The sequence below is a fragment of the Trichosurus vulpecula genome, chromosome 4 (genome assembly GCF_011100635.1).
Source record: "Trichosurus vulpecula isolate mTriVul1 chromosome 4, mTriVul1.pri, whole genome shotgun sequence".
NCBI lineage: Eukaryota > Metazoa > Chordata > Mammalia > Diprotodontia > Phalangeridae > Trichosurus > Trichosurus vulpecula.
In genome coordinates this window covers 215,682,941-215,695,216 of record NC_050576.1, presented here as the reverse complement: position 1 = coordinate 215,695,216, position 12,276 = coordinate 215,682,941, and the positions used below count along the sequence as shown (strand labels likewise).

Here is a 12,276-nt window from a genome sequence, read left to right as displayed (position 1 = left end):
AATCAGCAGATAGAACTTCTAACTGTCTGTCCATAGCAATACATACAAACATATTTACCAGAGAAGGAAGCACCAACATCTGGGTTTTCAAAGCCAGGGGGCGGGGGAGGGGGGCAGCTGTTTAACCATTACCAGAGTCTCATCTGGTCAAATCACATGAACGCTCTCTCTTCCAGTGAGTGAGTGACCAAAGCAAAATGCTAACCTCAGGGTATATATACACTTCTTCAGGGTCAGCCCACAGAGGGTATCACAACCATGTGACTCGAACTCATGTGACTTAGGCTTTCTTGTGACTTAAGCAGGTCATCAAAAACTCTTAATTAATCAAAGACTCTTGACTAGTCAGAGACTCTTGATTTAAACAAAGGCAAGTCTCGATCAAAGGCGCTTGATTACCTTAGTGCTGAGAAGAACTAGAACTCCAAAAGAAAAAAGAGCAAAAGTAAAAACTCTGACTTTGCTTGCTTTTACAATGTGGCGTGAGTATTATCACCATTTTATAGGTGATCAGCTGAGTTTCAGAAAAGTAAACTGATTTGTCTATGGACAAGTAATAAGAATGGCATTTATGTAGCTCCTTAAGGTTTACAGAGGGCTTTACATATGTTAGCTCACAACAATCTTTTGAGGTAGGTGTTAGTCCCATTTTACAGATGAGAAAACTGAGACACGTAGAGAGTTAAGTGACTTGCTCAGGGTTACATAGCTAGTAAGTATCTGAGGCAGGATTGGAACTCAGGTCTTCCTGACTCCAGTGCTGTGCATTCTTTCCACTATACCACCTAGCTTTGTGACTTGTAGGTCAGAGGTAAAATTTGAACCCAGATTTTTTTAATGTCCCTTTTTATTTTTTATTAATTTTGAAAACATTGAATGTTTCCATATACAAAGAACAGAAAAAGAAGAATGCGTATAAAATCATAAATCTCTATGAGTTGAATCTTTTTTGATATATTTTATATTTAATATGATAGCTATATCACTGCCCTACTTGACTAAATCTCCCTTCTGAACTTCCTTCTGCTCACTTCTCTTTATTTTTAAGGATTTATTGTGTTTTTTTCCTCTTTACTTCCTTTCCCCCCCACACACACTATTGTCACCTCCGTATTCCCCCCAAATCTCACTCCCCACCCCCTACCCCTAATAAAAATTCTTTTTTATAACAAATCCACAGAGCAAATATGCACATTGGCAAATATGCACATTGGCTGTGTCCAATTCTGCACCTCTGGTCACTGAACTGATCAAAGTTCTGGTCTTTCATAGTTGTTTTCCTTTACAATGTTGTAGTCATTGCATAAGTCATTCTTCTGACTCTGCTTACTTTACTCCATGCATTAGTTCATACATATCCTCCCAGGTTTCTCTGAAACCTTTCTTCTTGCCATTTCTTATGGCTCAATAATATAATACAATAATCTATCATTTTCCTATACCATAAATTATCCAGCTCTTTCCCAATTGAAGGGCATGCATTTTGTTTCCCACTCTTTGCAACATAAAAGACTGCTATAAATATTTTTTGTGCATAAAGATCCTTTTCCTCTTTCTTAATCTCTCTGAGGCAGATCTGATTCCTAGGTCAAGTATTCTTTTAGCCATGCCATGTGGATAGTCAGATAGGATTTTAGATCTAAGATTGGGCTATATCTGGTGACTCGTGAACTTGTGGTCAAAACCTTAGTTTTCAAACCTGTGGGAACCTGGCTTTCTTTGGCTTTCTTAGGATAGTCTCTATTTTTAGGAATCGGACCCATGGTTTCATTTGCATGGATGCCAAGCGTGGATCAGCCCTTCTCTGTAACTTGTCTCGGAGAGTGGCCCAAAGCAGTGAGACTCACCCAGGGTCATGTACTTAGTCAGGAGTAGGATTTGCACTCAAGTCCTCTGACTCCGAGGCTGCCTCTTTCTATCCAGCACAAAACACACTGTGACTCATTATAGCTTTTATATATTATTATATTAAAATATTCTTCTAACTTAGTTATTTCATTGTTGTTCAGTCATTTCAGTCATGTCTGATGCGACTCCCCTTTGGGATTTTCTTGGCAAAGATACTGGAGTGCTTTGCCATTTCCTTCTCCAGTTCATTTTACAGATGAGGAAACTGAGGCAAACGAGGTTTAGTGACTTGTCCAGGGCGACACAGCTAGTAAGTGTCTAAGGCCAGATTTGAACTCAGGTAGGTGAGTCTTCCTAACTCTGGCCTCAGCACTCTTCTCCACTTCACCACCTACCTGCCACTTTAACTTGGTTAGGGCAAATTCTCAAATCAAGGGAGATAGATAGCTCACGGCTAAACCAGCATTTACCACACTCTTTTCGCTGAGGCCCTGCCCTAGAGGTGAGCTTCTTAGAGTTTTATGGTGGAGTTAAAGGAAAAAATCAACCAGTCTGCAGGCATAAGAGTCAGGTAAGGCAACCCTTCCTTTATCCTTCCCATCTCTACACATTCCTATCATAACCTTACCTTTCTTCTTACTCAAGGAAGGCAGTTTGGGAACAGGTGAGGACCCTAAAAAGAGACATGGGGAGTGAGCACTAACACCAGTTATTTCTCCCCCTCAACTCCCTTCTGTATCTCCATTCCCACCCTCCCATCCCACCCCCAGGACAGCAGGGAGAGAAGGGAGCTGGGAGCTGAGCCTGGGAGACAGACCCTGCTGCTTTGTGCCTTTGGGAAAATGGTCTTATTGTCTCAAGACAATGATGGGGGGGAAGGAAGGGAGAGGGGAGGCTGGAGAGGCTGCTTTCCATAGAAATACTCCTGGCTTGAAGAGAAAGAGAGTTATAGAGGAGGCCCAGGGCTGGCTGGCAGGGGAAGCATTGGAGTCCTTTAAAACCCTCCCTAGGCCTGTTAAATCCCAAACAGAGCAGGGCTTTCAGAGCAAGGGGGTTGGGGGTGGGGAATGCCCCAGGATCCTAGGTCTGCACTGGCAAATGTCAGTCCTCGACTGTGGGCCGGAGAGGAAGGCAGGAGGCTGCTACTTGAGCCTGGGAGGAGGGATCTGGATACATCATTCTCCCACCTCTTCCTTCCCCAAGTTCCAGTCAGGTCCCATACCAGAAGTCTTGTTTCTCCACTCACCACCCTTCCCCACCCCCGGCCCCCAATACCACTACCCACTTCCTCCCAGAGAGTGACCAAATGGGAAAGAGTCTGGGAGAAGAAAGAGGAAAGGAAAAGAGAAGAGAAGGGGGGAATCGTCATTCTAGAAGTGGGGACCTTGTCCAAGTCTGAGGAAGTGGAACCCGGGAAATGTCGGCTATGAAAGGAGGACTTCATGGAGACTCATTTTTGGCTGTCATCAACAGTGTCCACGTGACTAAGGAAGGTTACCCTTCTCTATTTGTTTGATAACATGAGAAAAGACTAACTTAAGTAACAGTACTTACTAACAGTAAGGATGGATAACTGGAGGGCCCTCCTCCTCTTCTCTCTTCTAGCCTGGGTACTCTTAACAGCAAAAAAAAAAAAAAAACGTAAGACCCCTTCTCGTTTCCCCAAAGCCCAACTAGACAAGAATTAGGCTAATCTGAGGAGGAAGAGAATGAGCTGGAGGGTTCCTCTCAGTCTTGGATATGCAGCAGAGACTTGAACCCAGGGCCTTTCCTGGAGAATTAACATCAGGTGGAGGCCTTCAGTAGGTGACTGACTGGTATACCAGAAAGAGTACCTAGAGTCAAAAGTCCTGGGTTTGAATCCTGGCTCTGCTGCTTGATACTTGGGCTAGATGGTCTCTGAGGTTCCTTCCATCTCTAGGTCTGTGATCCCTGAACCTTTGTCCTGGCTTCCTTCAAATGTCAGTTAAAATCCCACCTTCTGCAAGAAGCTTTTCCCTCTTCCTTTCATCTAGTGCCTTCTCTCTCTGAGAGAATCTCTCTTTTACCCTGTGTGTATCTTGGATCCTAGGTGTTTGCCTGTTGTCTTTCCCATTAGAATATGAGTACGTTGAGGGCAGGGCCTTTTTTTTTTTCTTTTCATTGTATCCCCAAGCACTTAGTACAGTCCCAGGCACATTAGAAACATGTGATAAATGCTTGTTGACTTGGCATGACTTTGGGACATTGGGCAATTCACTTGACCTCTTGGAGTTCTCGCTTTCTCTTCTATAAGATGAAGGAGTAGATAGTCTCTTGGGCCTCTCCTAGCTCTCAGTAGGATTTTCTGGTGTTAGGAGACACCCTGAAGCCCAGTTTGCTAGGGCTTTAACCCTCCCTTAACTCTTCCTGGCAATTATCCAACATTAGTACAAGAAACTGCACTTTATCTCTATTGCTTTTTCTCACCCTTTTGGCCTACGGTCTAGGTCCTGTTGTGAACCGTTCTTGCTCTTGGTCCCACCCTTTCAAATGGAGCCTACACAGACCTTCCCATTGAGGGCCAGGTGAGGTCCTAACCTAGCTCACTTCCTCTATCCTGAATGCTGAGCACATTAGTCCTACGTGCTTTTTCTGAGAGCATTTTGATTTCAGCAAAAGAAACAACTCGTTAAAACAAAGGCTTTGCAAAGGAAACCTCTTTTATAATCTTAGATCTTGGAGTTGGAGAGGGATCTTAGAGATTTTCTGAGTCCAGTCTCAGATAAGCAAACTGAAGCTCACTGACTTGCCCAGGGTCGAGGGGCTAGTAAGTGTCTGAGGAGAGATTTGAACACAGGTCTTCTTGACCCTAGGTCCAGCGCTCTATTTGGTAAAAATACATTGCCTCTCTTTGACAGGCATGTGACTGATCTGGTTCACAAAATATGGTCACTGTATCTATGGCCCTGGCCCCTTGCTCTTGGGAAACCAGAGACTCAGAAGGAGTCCCACCCTCAACCTTATCTTTTTGCCTGGCCTTCTCTTGGATTCCCTCCAGCAAATACCCCTGACCTTTTTGGTTTTGGCCAGATAGAGGAGTCCCGGGGACACGAGGAGAGGCAGAAGTTTAGAAGATTTAATTAAAGTTGGGGACAATAACCTTGTCTCACTCTAGCCCAAGGACCTAGTGGGACCATGTGGTTTTTCCCTGCCTCCCACCCCCCACCCTCCACCCATCCCTACAATTGGCTTATAGTAAGGCCAAATGACTTCCCCCAGCTTTATTACACATCATTAGGTGCTGATTGCTCCCTGATTCCGACCATCCTCTGTCTAATTGTTGCCATTTATATTAATAGGATTTTTGTAAAAAAAAAAAAACCAAAGTCTCTTGGGTCTCCATGGCAATTCACTTCTGCTAAGGACTGGGGCAAGGGGCACCGTTAACAGTGTGGGGCTCGAGTGCCTCATGAACTTGCCACAACCCTACAGCACTAGTCAGATTCTCTAGAACAGAACGGGGAAAAGAAGGAAAAGGGTGCGTGCTGGGTCCCTTTCCCCGGGAATGCTTGTGGGAAGGTGCTCAGGTAGGGGGCTCCTTTCTGCTCAGAACTCTGAGGCTAAGGTTCAGAAGATATCCTTTCTCTCACTTGGATATAACATTGCCCTGCTCTTCTCAAGTCCTGTTTTTCTCTTCACTTTTTTTGGTATTTTTCCTTTTCTCCAGGTCCTTCTACAACCCACATTACCATCTCCCTGCTTTCCTTACCTGGCATCCCTAAACAATACCAAGCCCGCCACCCCCACCCCAACTGTCTTCTTTTCCTTGACACATCCCAAAGTACCTCCTTCTCTTTCCTAGGACCATTTATCCTTGACCTGTTCTTCATCTTCTCTTTGTTCCTTCAGCATCTCTCCCTGACCTCCTGTATAATGGGATTCAGTCTCCAGACTTTCTCCCAAGGACTGATGTCAACCAAGCCCTAGCTGAGGAATGGATCTCAGTCAGCTCCTCTGGGTCCTACAATCAGCGATTCCCTGATGACCTATCTCCTCCCCCCACATCCTCTTTCCACCCCCACCCCCACCCCCCAATAGGCTACCTCAGCAATGAACCACTGCCGAGCCCAAGGCACATTCCTTGAGCACAGCTGCAGGCAGAACCCAGCCCCAGTCCCTGAAAGAATCCCAGTGTTTTCCCCAACTCGGGCAATAAACAGAGACCGAACTGGTCCAAGAACAGCTGCTCTGATTCATAAAAATCATTTTTTTTATTTTCTTCAATTCAGAGGGTTCTATCTTGTTGGAAGAAAGAAAGAAAGGAGTCTTTTATCATCCAGTTAGGCAGGCCTGTCAGTCTGAGAGGGTCTAGTTTCCCATCCTCTCTGTCTCCTGTCTTTCATTTGCTCCTTTCACGCTTAGCATCTCCAAGTCCTGTCCTTTCCTTCCTTCTAACTTTCTCTTTCCTCCTTTCTTCCCGTTTTTTGTTCTTTCTCTTCTTCCTTCCTTTTCCCCCTCCCATTTATTTCCTCTCAGACTCACACACATACCCCCAGGCACCAATTCATTACTTTCTCATCCTCTCTTTTTTCTCAACTTTGCTTTGCCTCTCCCACGCTGTTTTCTCCCAGTGGTCTTTTCTTTTTCTTCTTCCTCCCACTCATCCCCCCTCCCTTCTTCTATGTCCTCATTTCCATCCCTTCTTGTACTTTTTCTTTATGCATCTCTTTCTCTAGGGTCAGAACCTGAGTGTTGGCAGAGGCATTTTCCAGAGCCTAGCCTCCCGCCCAGCCTCTCTGCCCTCCCTCTGCTCCCCCAAGCCTCCCTGCCCTCCCTCTGTTCTCACAGCTGGTCAGGGGGCCAAGGAATAGAGGCAGAGGTACACCGAGCAGCCTAAGGCTGATGGGGTCTGCCAGATTGGCACTGTGATCTTGTTCAGTGCCCCTGATAGACATGGGCAGATTTCTCTCCGCCTTACCTACCACCTCCCTCTGCCCCCAGCAACCACTCCTGTCATTTTTAAGACACTACTAGCAGCTGCTATCTGGCTATATTTGGTCCAGTTTAAAGTTCAGGAGACTGCTCCTGGCACAAGAAGCAAGCTTTTGGTTATAGGGTCTCATTTTGGTGGAGAGCATGTGGTCATATGTTGTTCACTCCCACCAGCACCAGCCTTTTCCTCCTGTGAACCCCTTCTCCCATTTCCCCAAAAGAGAAAGAGTAATTCCTCTGGCATTTGGTGGGTTAGTGTTCCACCCTCCCTGTCCCCAGACTAGGAGGGAAGGGAGCAGTGGAGGACTGGGTGGGGAGGGCATCCCCACCCTGAGATGCCTTTTTAGTTGCCAGCTATTTGTATGGGCTCCTCCCAATGGGGAAACAAGAGGCAAGGACCTCCTGAGGGGTTGCAGGGGGGTTCTGTGCCTGGGAAACTGGCATCTGGGATAGAGGAATTTACAGACTTCTGTTTACCAAAACGAGGGCCAGTAAAAGTTTTAACAACAGCCAATTAAAAGAGAACAGCTGCAGTGATTTAACCAATCTGTCCCTTCCCCTGGCTTTGGGTAGCAGAGAAGCAGTAACCTCCCATCACCACTACTTCCACCCTTGCCCCTCCCAACCCTCCACCCCTGTTTTCCCCACCCTCTCAGCTTCTCTCAAAAATGTTTTCCAGCAGCTGAGGTTAATCTAGCAAACATCTGTTCCAGATGTGCCTCGGCACAAACCAGACAGAGGCCAAGTCTATCCATTCCTCTCAAATTTTGCATCTGTGTCCTCGTGGAAGAAGGAGGAGACATTGGGGATCAGGCATGGTCCCTTTGTCTTTTTCTCTGGGTTGGTAATGTCCTCCTTTCTTCTGGGATAGGGGTGACCCCGTGCCCACAACAAGACTTACTGACCAGCCATTTTTCCAGTGCTCATGGCTGGACAGGATGAAGAGCTTTTCTTGGGGCCGCATGAAGAATCACCATAAGGCATGGGACCAGGGGTCCACCCAGACCGGTGGTTGGGGCAGAAGGATACGGGTGGTGTTAAGGAGGCTTCTTTATTTAGATTTTCAGTTGTTAAAGACTGAGGACTGTAAAACTTCTCCCATAAGACACTTCTGCTCTAGTCTCAGCAAAAGGCCAGAGATTCAACCTTGGGGTTTTACACTCCAAACTGAGACTAGAACATCCCCCATTAATAACAACAATAATAGCTGACATTTATATAGAGCTTACTATGTTCCAGGCATTGAGCTGTACAATTTATTACTTTACAATTATTATCTCATTTGAACCTCACAAAAGCTCTAAGGTCCATTTTATAGTTGGGGAAACTAAGGCAAACAGAGGTTAAGTGACTTGCCCAAGGTCACAGAGCAAGTAAGTGCATGAGGTCACATTCAAACTCAGATCTTCTTCACTCCAAGCCCCATGCTCTACCCACCGCACCACCTAGCTGCCATTAGAGACTTGAACTGTTTCCACTCAGAATTCTGCTCCCAGAGACAAACCAACCCTGTGCCTCACCAGATTCTAAGAATCGCACTAGGAATGGGCACAGAGTTTAAGTGGCGGGTAGATGCAAAGACTGGCTACTCCCAACTGGGAAGTCTGACTTACAACTCTGCACCCCAGCTTCTAGTTTGTAACTACTGATTCAGGGGAACTGTGTCCACACCCATGGATCTCCTTAACACAAGCAGGATGACAGCAAACAGGCCAGACTTGGTAAGACCAGGATGTTTGGTTCAAGCTCCTGCCACTCTCTTCACTTCACCCCTACCTTGTCCCCTCCTTGAGAAAGCAAAAGCAAAAAAAAAAGTACAGTTTCTCCTACCCAGCAGAAAAAAGAGTCCATAGGCTTCAGAGAGGGGGGTTGGTGATTCTGAGGTCACTGAATCTGGCCTCAGGGCCTGAGGGAAGAGGACAAAAAGATGGAAGGGGGAGAAGTTATTTACTATTGAACCCTATTCAGTGATTTAAAAAAAAATCCTATTCTAGCCAGGGTCATCTCACCAAAGTAGGGTGTCCTATTCTCTCTACATCCAAGAGACAATTGTCCTAATGTAGAAAATTTCTTGGCCACTCATTGGGTAGAGGCTGGAAGTAGTAAGGAAGATGATTCTCAGCCTTCTGCATCATTCCCTTAGGGGAAAGCTGCCCGTGGATATAAACTGAGGAATTAGAGACTCCATGTTTGCCATGGCAGCTGCAAAGTAGGGGAGTGGGGTCAGGATGGGGTGGGGGGGCGAGGGTCTGTGGGAGACACAGGCTGGGGAACACGTGTCCCTGACACTCAGGTAGAGCCGATTTTAACTTGGAACCCTATCACCACAGCCACAGCCTTTCTTTTTATCTCTGTGGGGATGCCACCTTGCTTCTCCACTTCTAATGAGTTGAGGCCTGGTGGGGGAAAAAACAATTCTGACCACAAGGAAGAATCCCACACTTGATGCCAGTCCATGAGTTCTAGGTTTTTGTCTCCAAACAAACCCATCCCTCTCCCTTTGGCTATAGTGGACCCCTATAGTAGGAGATCCCTTTACTCTAGCCCTTTTATCATTTTGCCCTTTCCACCTGTTACCCAGTCACTTTTGCTCTCTGAGCTTAGGCCCCATCCTGTTAGGCAGAGAGAATCATGGGAGGATTGAGAAAAAAAAGACTAGACTTGAAAACAGACCAGCACCCCTTCCCCTCTCCTTCCCCACAGCATCAAGGAAGGAAGGAGTCTTCCCAGCCAAGGAGGGCAGCAGGGTGTGCTTGACCCTTAAGCCTAGCATTTGGAGGCTTAATGGAGGAGCTTAGGAAGATGTAGCTATCACAGTCTCCAGGGTCCCTTTGCAACCTTGACTCCCTTGGAGGAAGAGTTAGATCAAAAGGAAGACCTGGTCTGGTTGGGAGAATGACACCTGTGTTATTTTGCATGAATTTATGTGGTGACTGAAGGGGTAGTATGTACCTATTGAGGAATAATTTACTTTGGCTATGTCATTTTGGGGACTCCATAAGACTCCTAGACATATCAGCTTCCTGTCCACGCTTCTCACACAGCTACCCTATCCCCATGTGGCCTGCCTTGATGTCCCCAGTAGAATGTAAGATCTTTGAGGGCGGGGACCATTTTGTTTTTATATCCCCTGCACCTAACAGTGTCGTATATGTCGATGATGGTGCTAAATATGTGCTTGTTGGATCGCATTGGATTAGGTTTGGATTGAATCAGATCCTTGGAATACTTCTGAGCAGGTCTGTACAGGGGTATTCCTGAGGTGGGGTGTTTGGTTGTGGTAGATGGAGAGCCTTGTTTCTTGCTTCCTTCCTTTCTGTCAATTAACCACTCCATCAAATGGGGATAAGCAAAGTGGTCCGGAGGCTCAAATGAGGTCATGTGTGTAACATGCCTTACAAATTGTAAACTACTATGTAAATATTAGTTATCATTACCCCTTCTGGCTCTCAGCCCCCTTGCTAAGAGTGGAAGGCATTCTCCAACTGACTTAACAAGGGATCAGGAGAAATTCTAAAAACACAGTTTAAAAGCTCTCTGCCACCAAGTCCTAGGCCACACTGTCTGCACCGCCCTTCCAACAGTTAGAAAAAGACTTCCTTGTGCCCAAGGCTACCTCTCACTGAGAGATCCAGAACTCCAGGCCTGAGGAACTTGGAGCCACGCCCTTTTTCTTCCTGATCAGCTAGAAAAAGCAGCTCTTGCCACCCCCTCCCCAGTCCAAGGAGTTGATCCACTGCCATTCATCTCTCCCTTCACTTCTCCTGAGAGGTTTTTTAAAAACTCCTCTCTTGCTGCCATCCCTCTGAGCACTTCTCACCATGGTGGCTGTGGTCATGAAAGGAAAATCAAAGTGGGTCCCCTCCCCTCCTTCCTTCCCCTCTCCACTCCCTCCATCCCATCAGCAATTCAATTTGTACAGCACCGGAGGGATGGTATTAGTCAAGTCAGAGTTAATATGATGTATTGATGGTTTGATTTCCCACTGGTGTGCTATATGGAGTTCTATAGGGTATCCATACAGAGCCGGACAGTATCTCAGCACCTTGGTGTCTGGGCTGGGGCTGGAAGGTTCCCAGGGGGCCAATGGTTCTGCCTCTCCAGCCTGTCTCTCTCTTTCTCTAGCTCCAGGGTACCCCAGATTTTCGGGGAGCCTGGCATCTACCTTCCTACCCATGAGCCACTTAGATCACCATGGAAACAGCAACGTTCTCTACGGGCAACACCGTTTCTATGAAACCCAAAAAGGCAAGTACCAGCGGCAGTGGGATCTAGCTGTAGCTAGCATTGCCATGGAAGCGGGTGGGAAACATCCGAAGGGAGAAGCTTCTGGTGCTCCAGCAGGAGAAGGTGACGGAGCTGTGACATTCCCTGGGGGTGGGGGTGGGGGTGGGGGTGGGGGTGGGGATGGGGGAGAGAAGTTAGAGGGAGATCTATGATGGGATGAACCAAATCCTGACAAAATGGAGTGGTTTGTGGCGATAAGCCTTCTGGAAGAGACATTAAAGGACCTGGTCAGGAGGAGACATTCGACCACCTAATGAAGGAAACACCCAGAAGATTTGTTTTGTCCACCAGCATTTATTAAACACTTACTATGTGCCAGACACTATTCCAACTGCTAAAGATACAAAGAAAGGTAAAAATAGATCCTGTCCTCAAGGAGCCCACATTCTAATGGGGGAGACTACATGCAAATAATTAAGTACATACAAGATAGATCCTGAGTAAATGGTAACAATCTTAGAAGAAAAGGCCCAGCTGTGAGTTAAGTAAGAGCTGGCCAATGGGACTGGGGGGTGAGGGAGGGAGGGCTAGAGAAGGAAACCCAGGTCTCCAGCCCTGCCCCTGCCTCAGCCAGCCTGAATATTCAGTGCCTTTCAATCCCCTCTCCTGCTCTTTAGCTCCACCCTTGGGGTTACAGGGCCTTGCCCCAAGAGTTCACCGGACCTTATATTTAGTGCCTCTGAAGTCCAGACTGGAACACCCCAGAAATCTTCTCTGGTTACAGTCTTCGGAGAAGACCAGGAGCTGACCTACCTTTCTCTCCAAGGTAGTGCTCTCCACCACTGAGGAATAATAGCCTGACCCTTGGGAGTCTTGCAAAACGGTCCAGTGAGACTAGCCTTGCGTCTCCTGTTCCCATCCCTGTCACCTGTGACCCCTCTAGAGGGCAGTTGGATATGTGCCCAGTGGTCTTGCTCTTTTCTGTCTCTGAGTGGGGTGAGGGGGAGAAAATTCTGGGGTCTTGGCGTCCCAGAGAGTTCCTGGGCATGCTCTGAAGGAGGTTGCTATTGTACCCTGCCAAAAAAGAGAGTCTCCCCCACTTGTCATGTGTGTGTGTGTGTGTGTGTGTGTGTGTGTGTGTGTGTGTGTGGGATTCCTCCCCCCACCACCCTAAATTAATCTCCATCCCAGCAGAGCTATTTTGACAGCATTTGTCACAAGCAGGCAGGTGGCTTGTCCCAGGCCCAA

General features: G+C 46.9%; 1 protein-coding gene across 1 annotated transcript in view; it reads left to right on the top strand.

Annotated features, from left to right (window-relative positions):
- The window catches only part of BAHCC1 (BAH domain and coiled-coil containing 1), a 151,041-nt gene that overhangs the window by 87,330 nt on the left and 51,435 nt on the right, over nt 1–12,276 (top strand). The window contains exon 3 of the mRNA XM_036757926.1: nt 10,927–11,049. Coding sequence (XP_036613821.1) covers nt 10,927–11,049 — 123 coding nt within the window. The remainder of the gene's footprint in view (nt 1–10,926; nt 11,050–12,276) is intronic.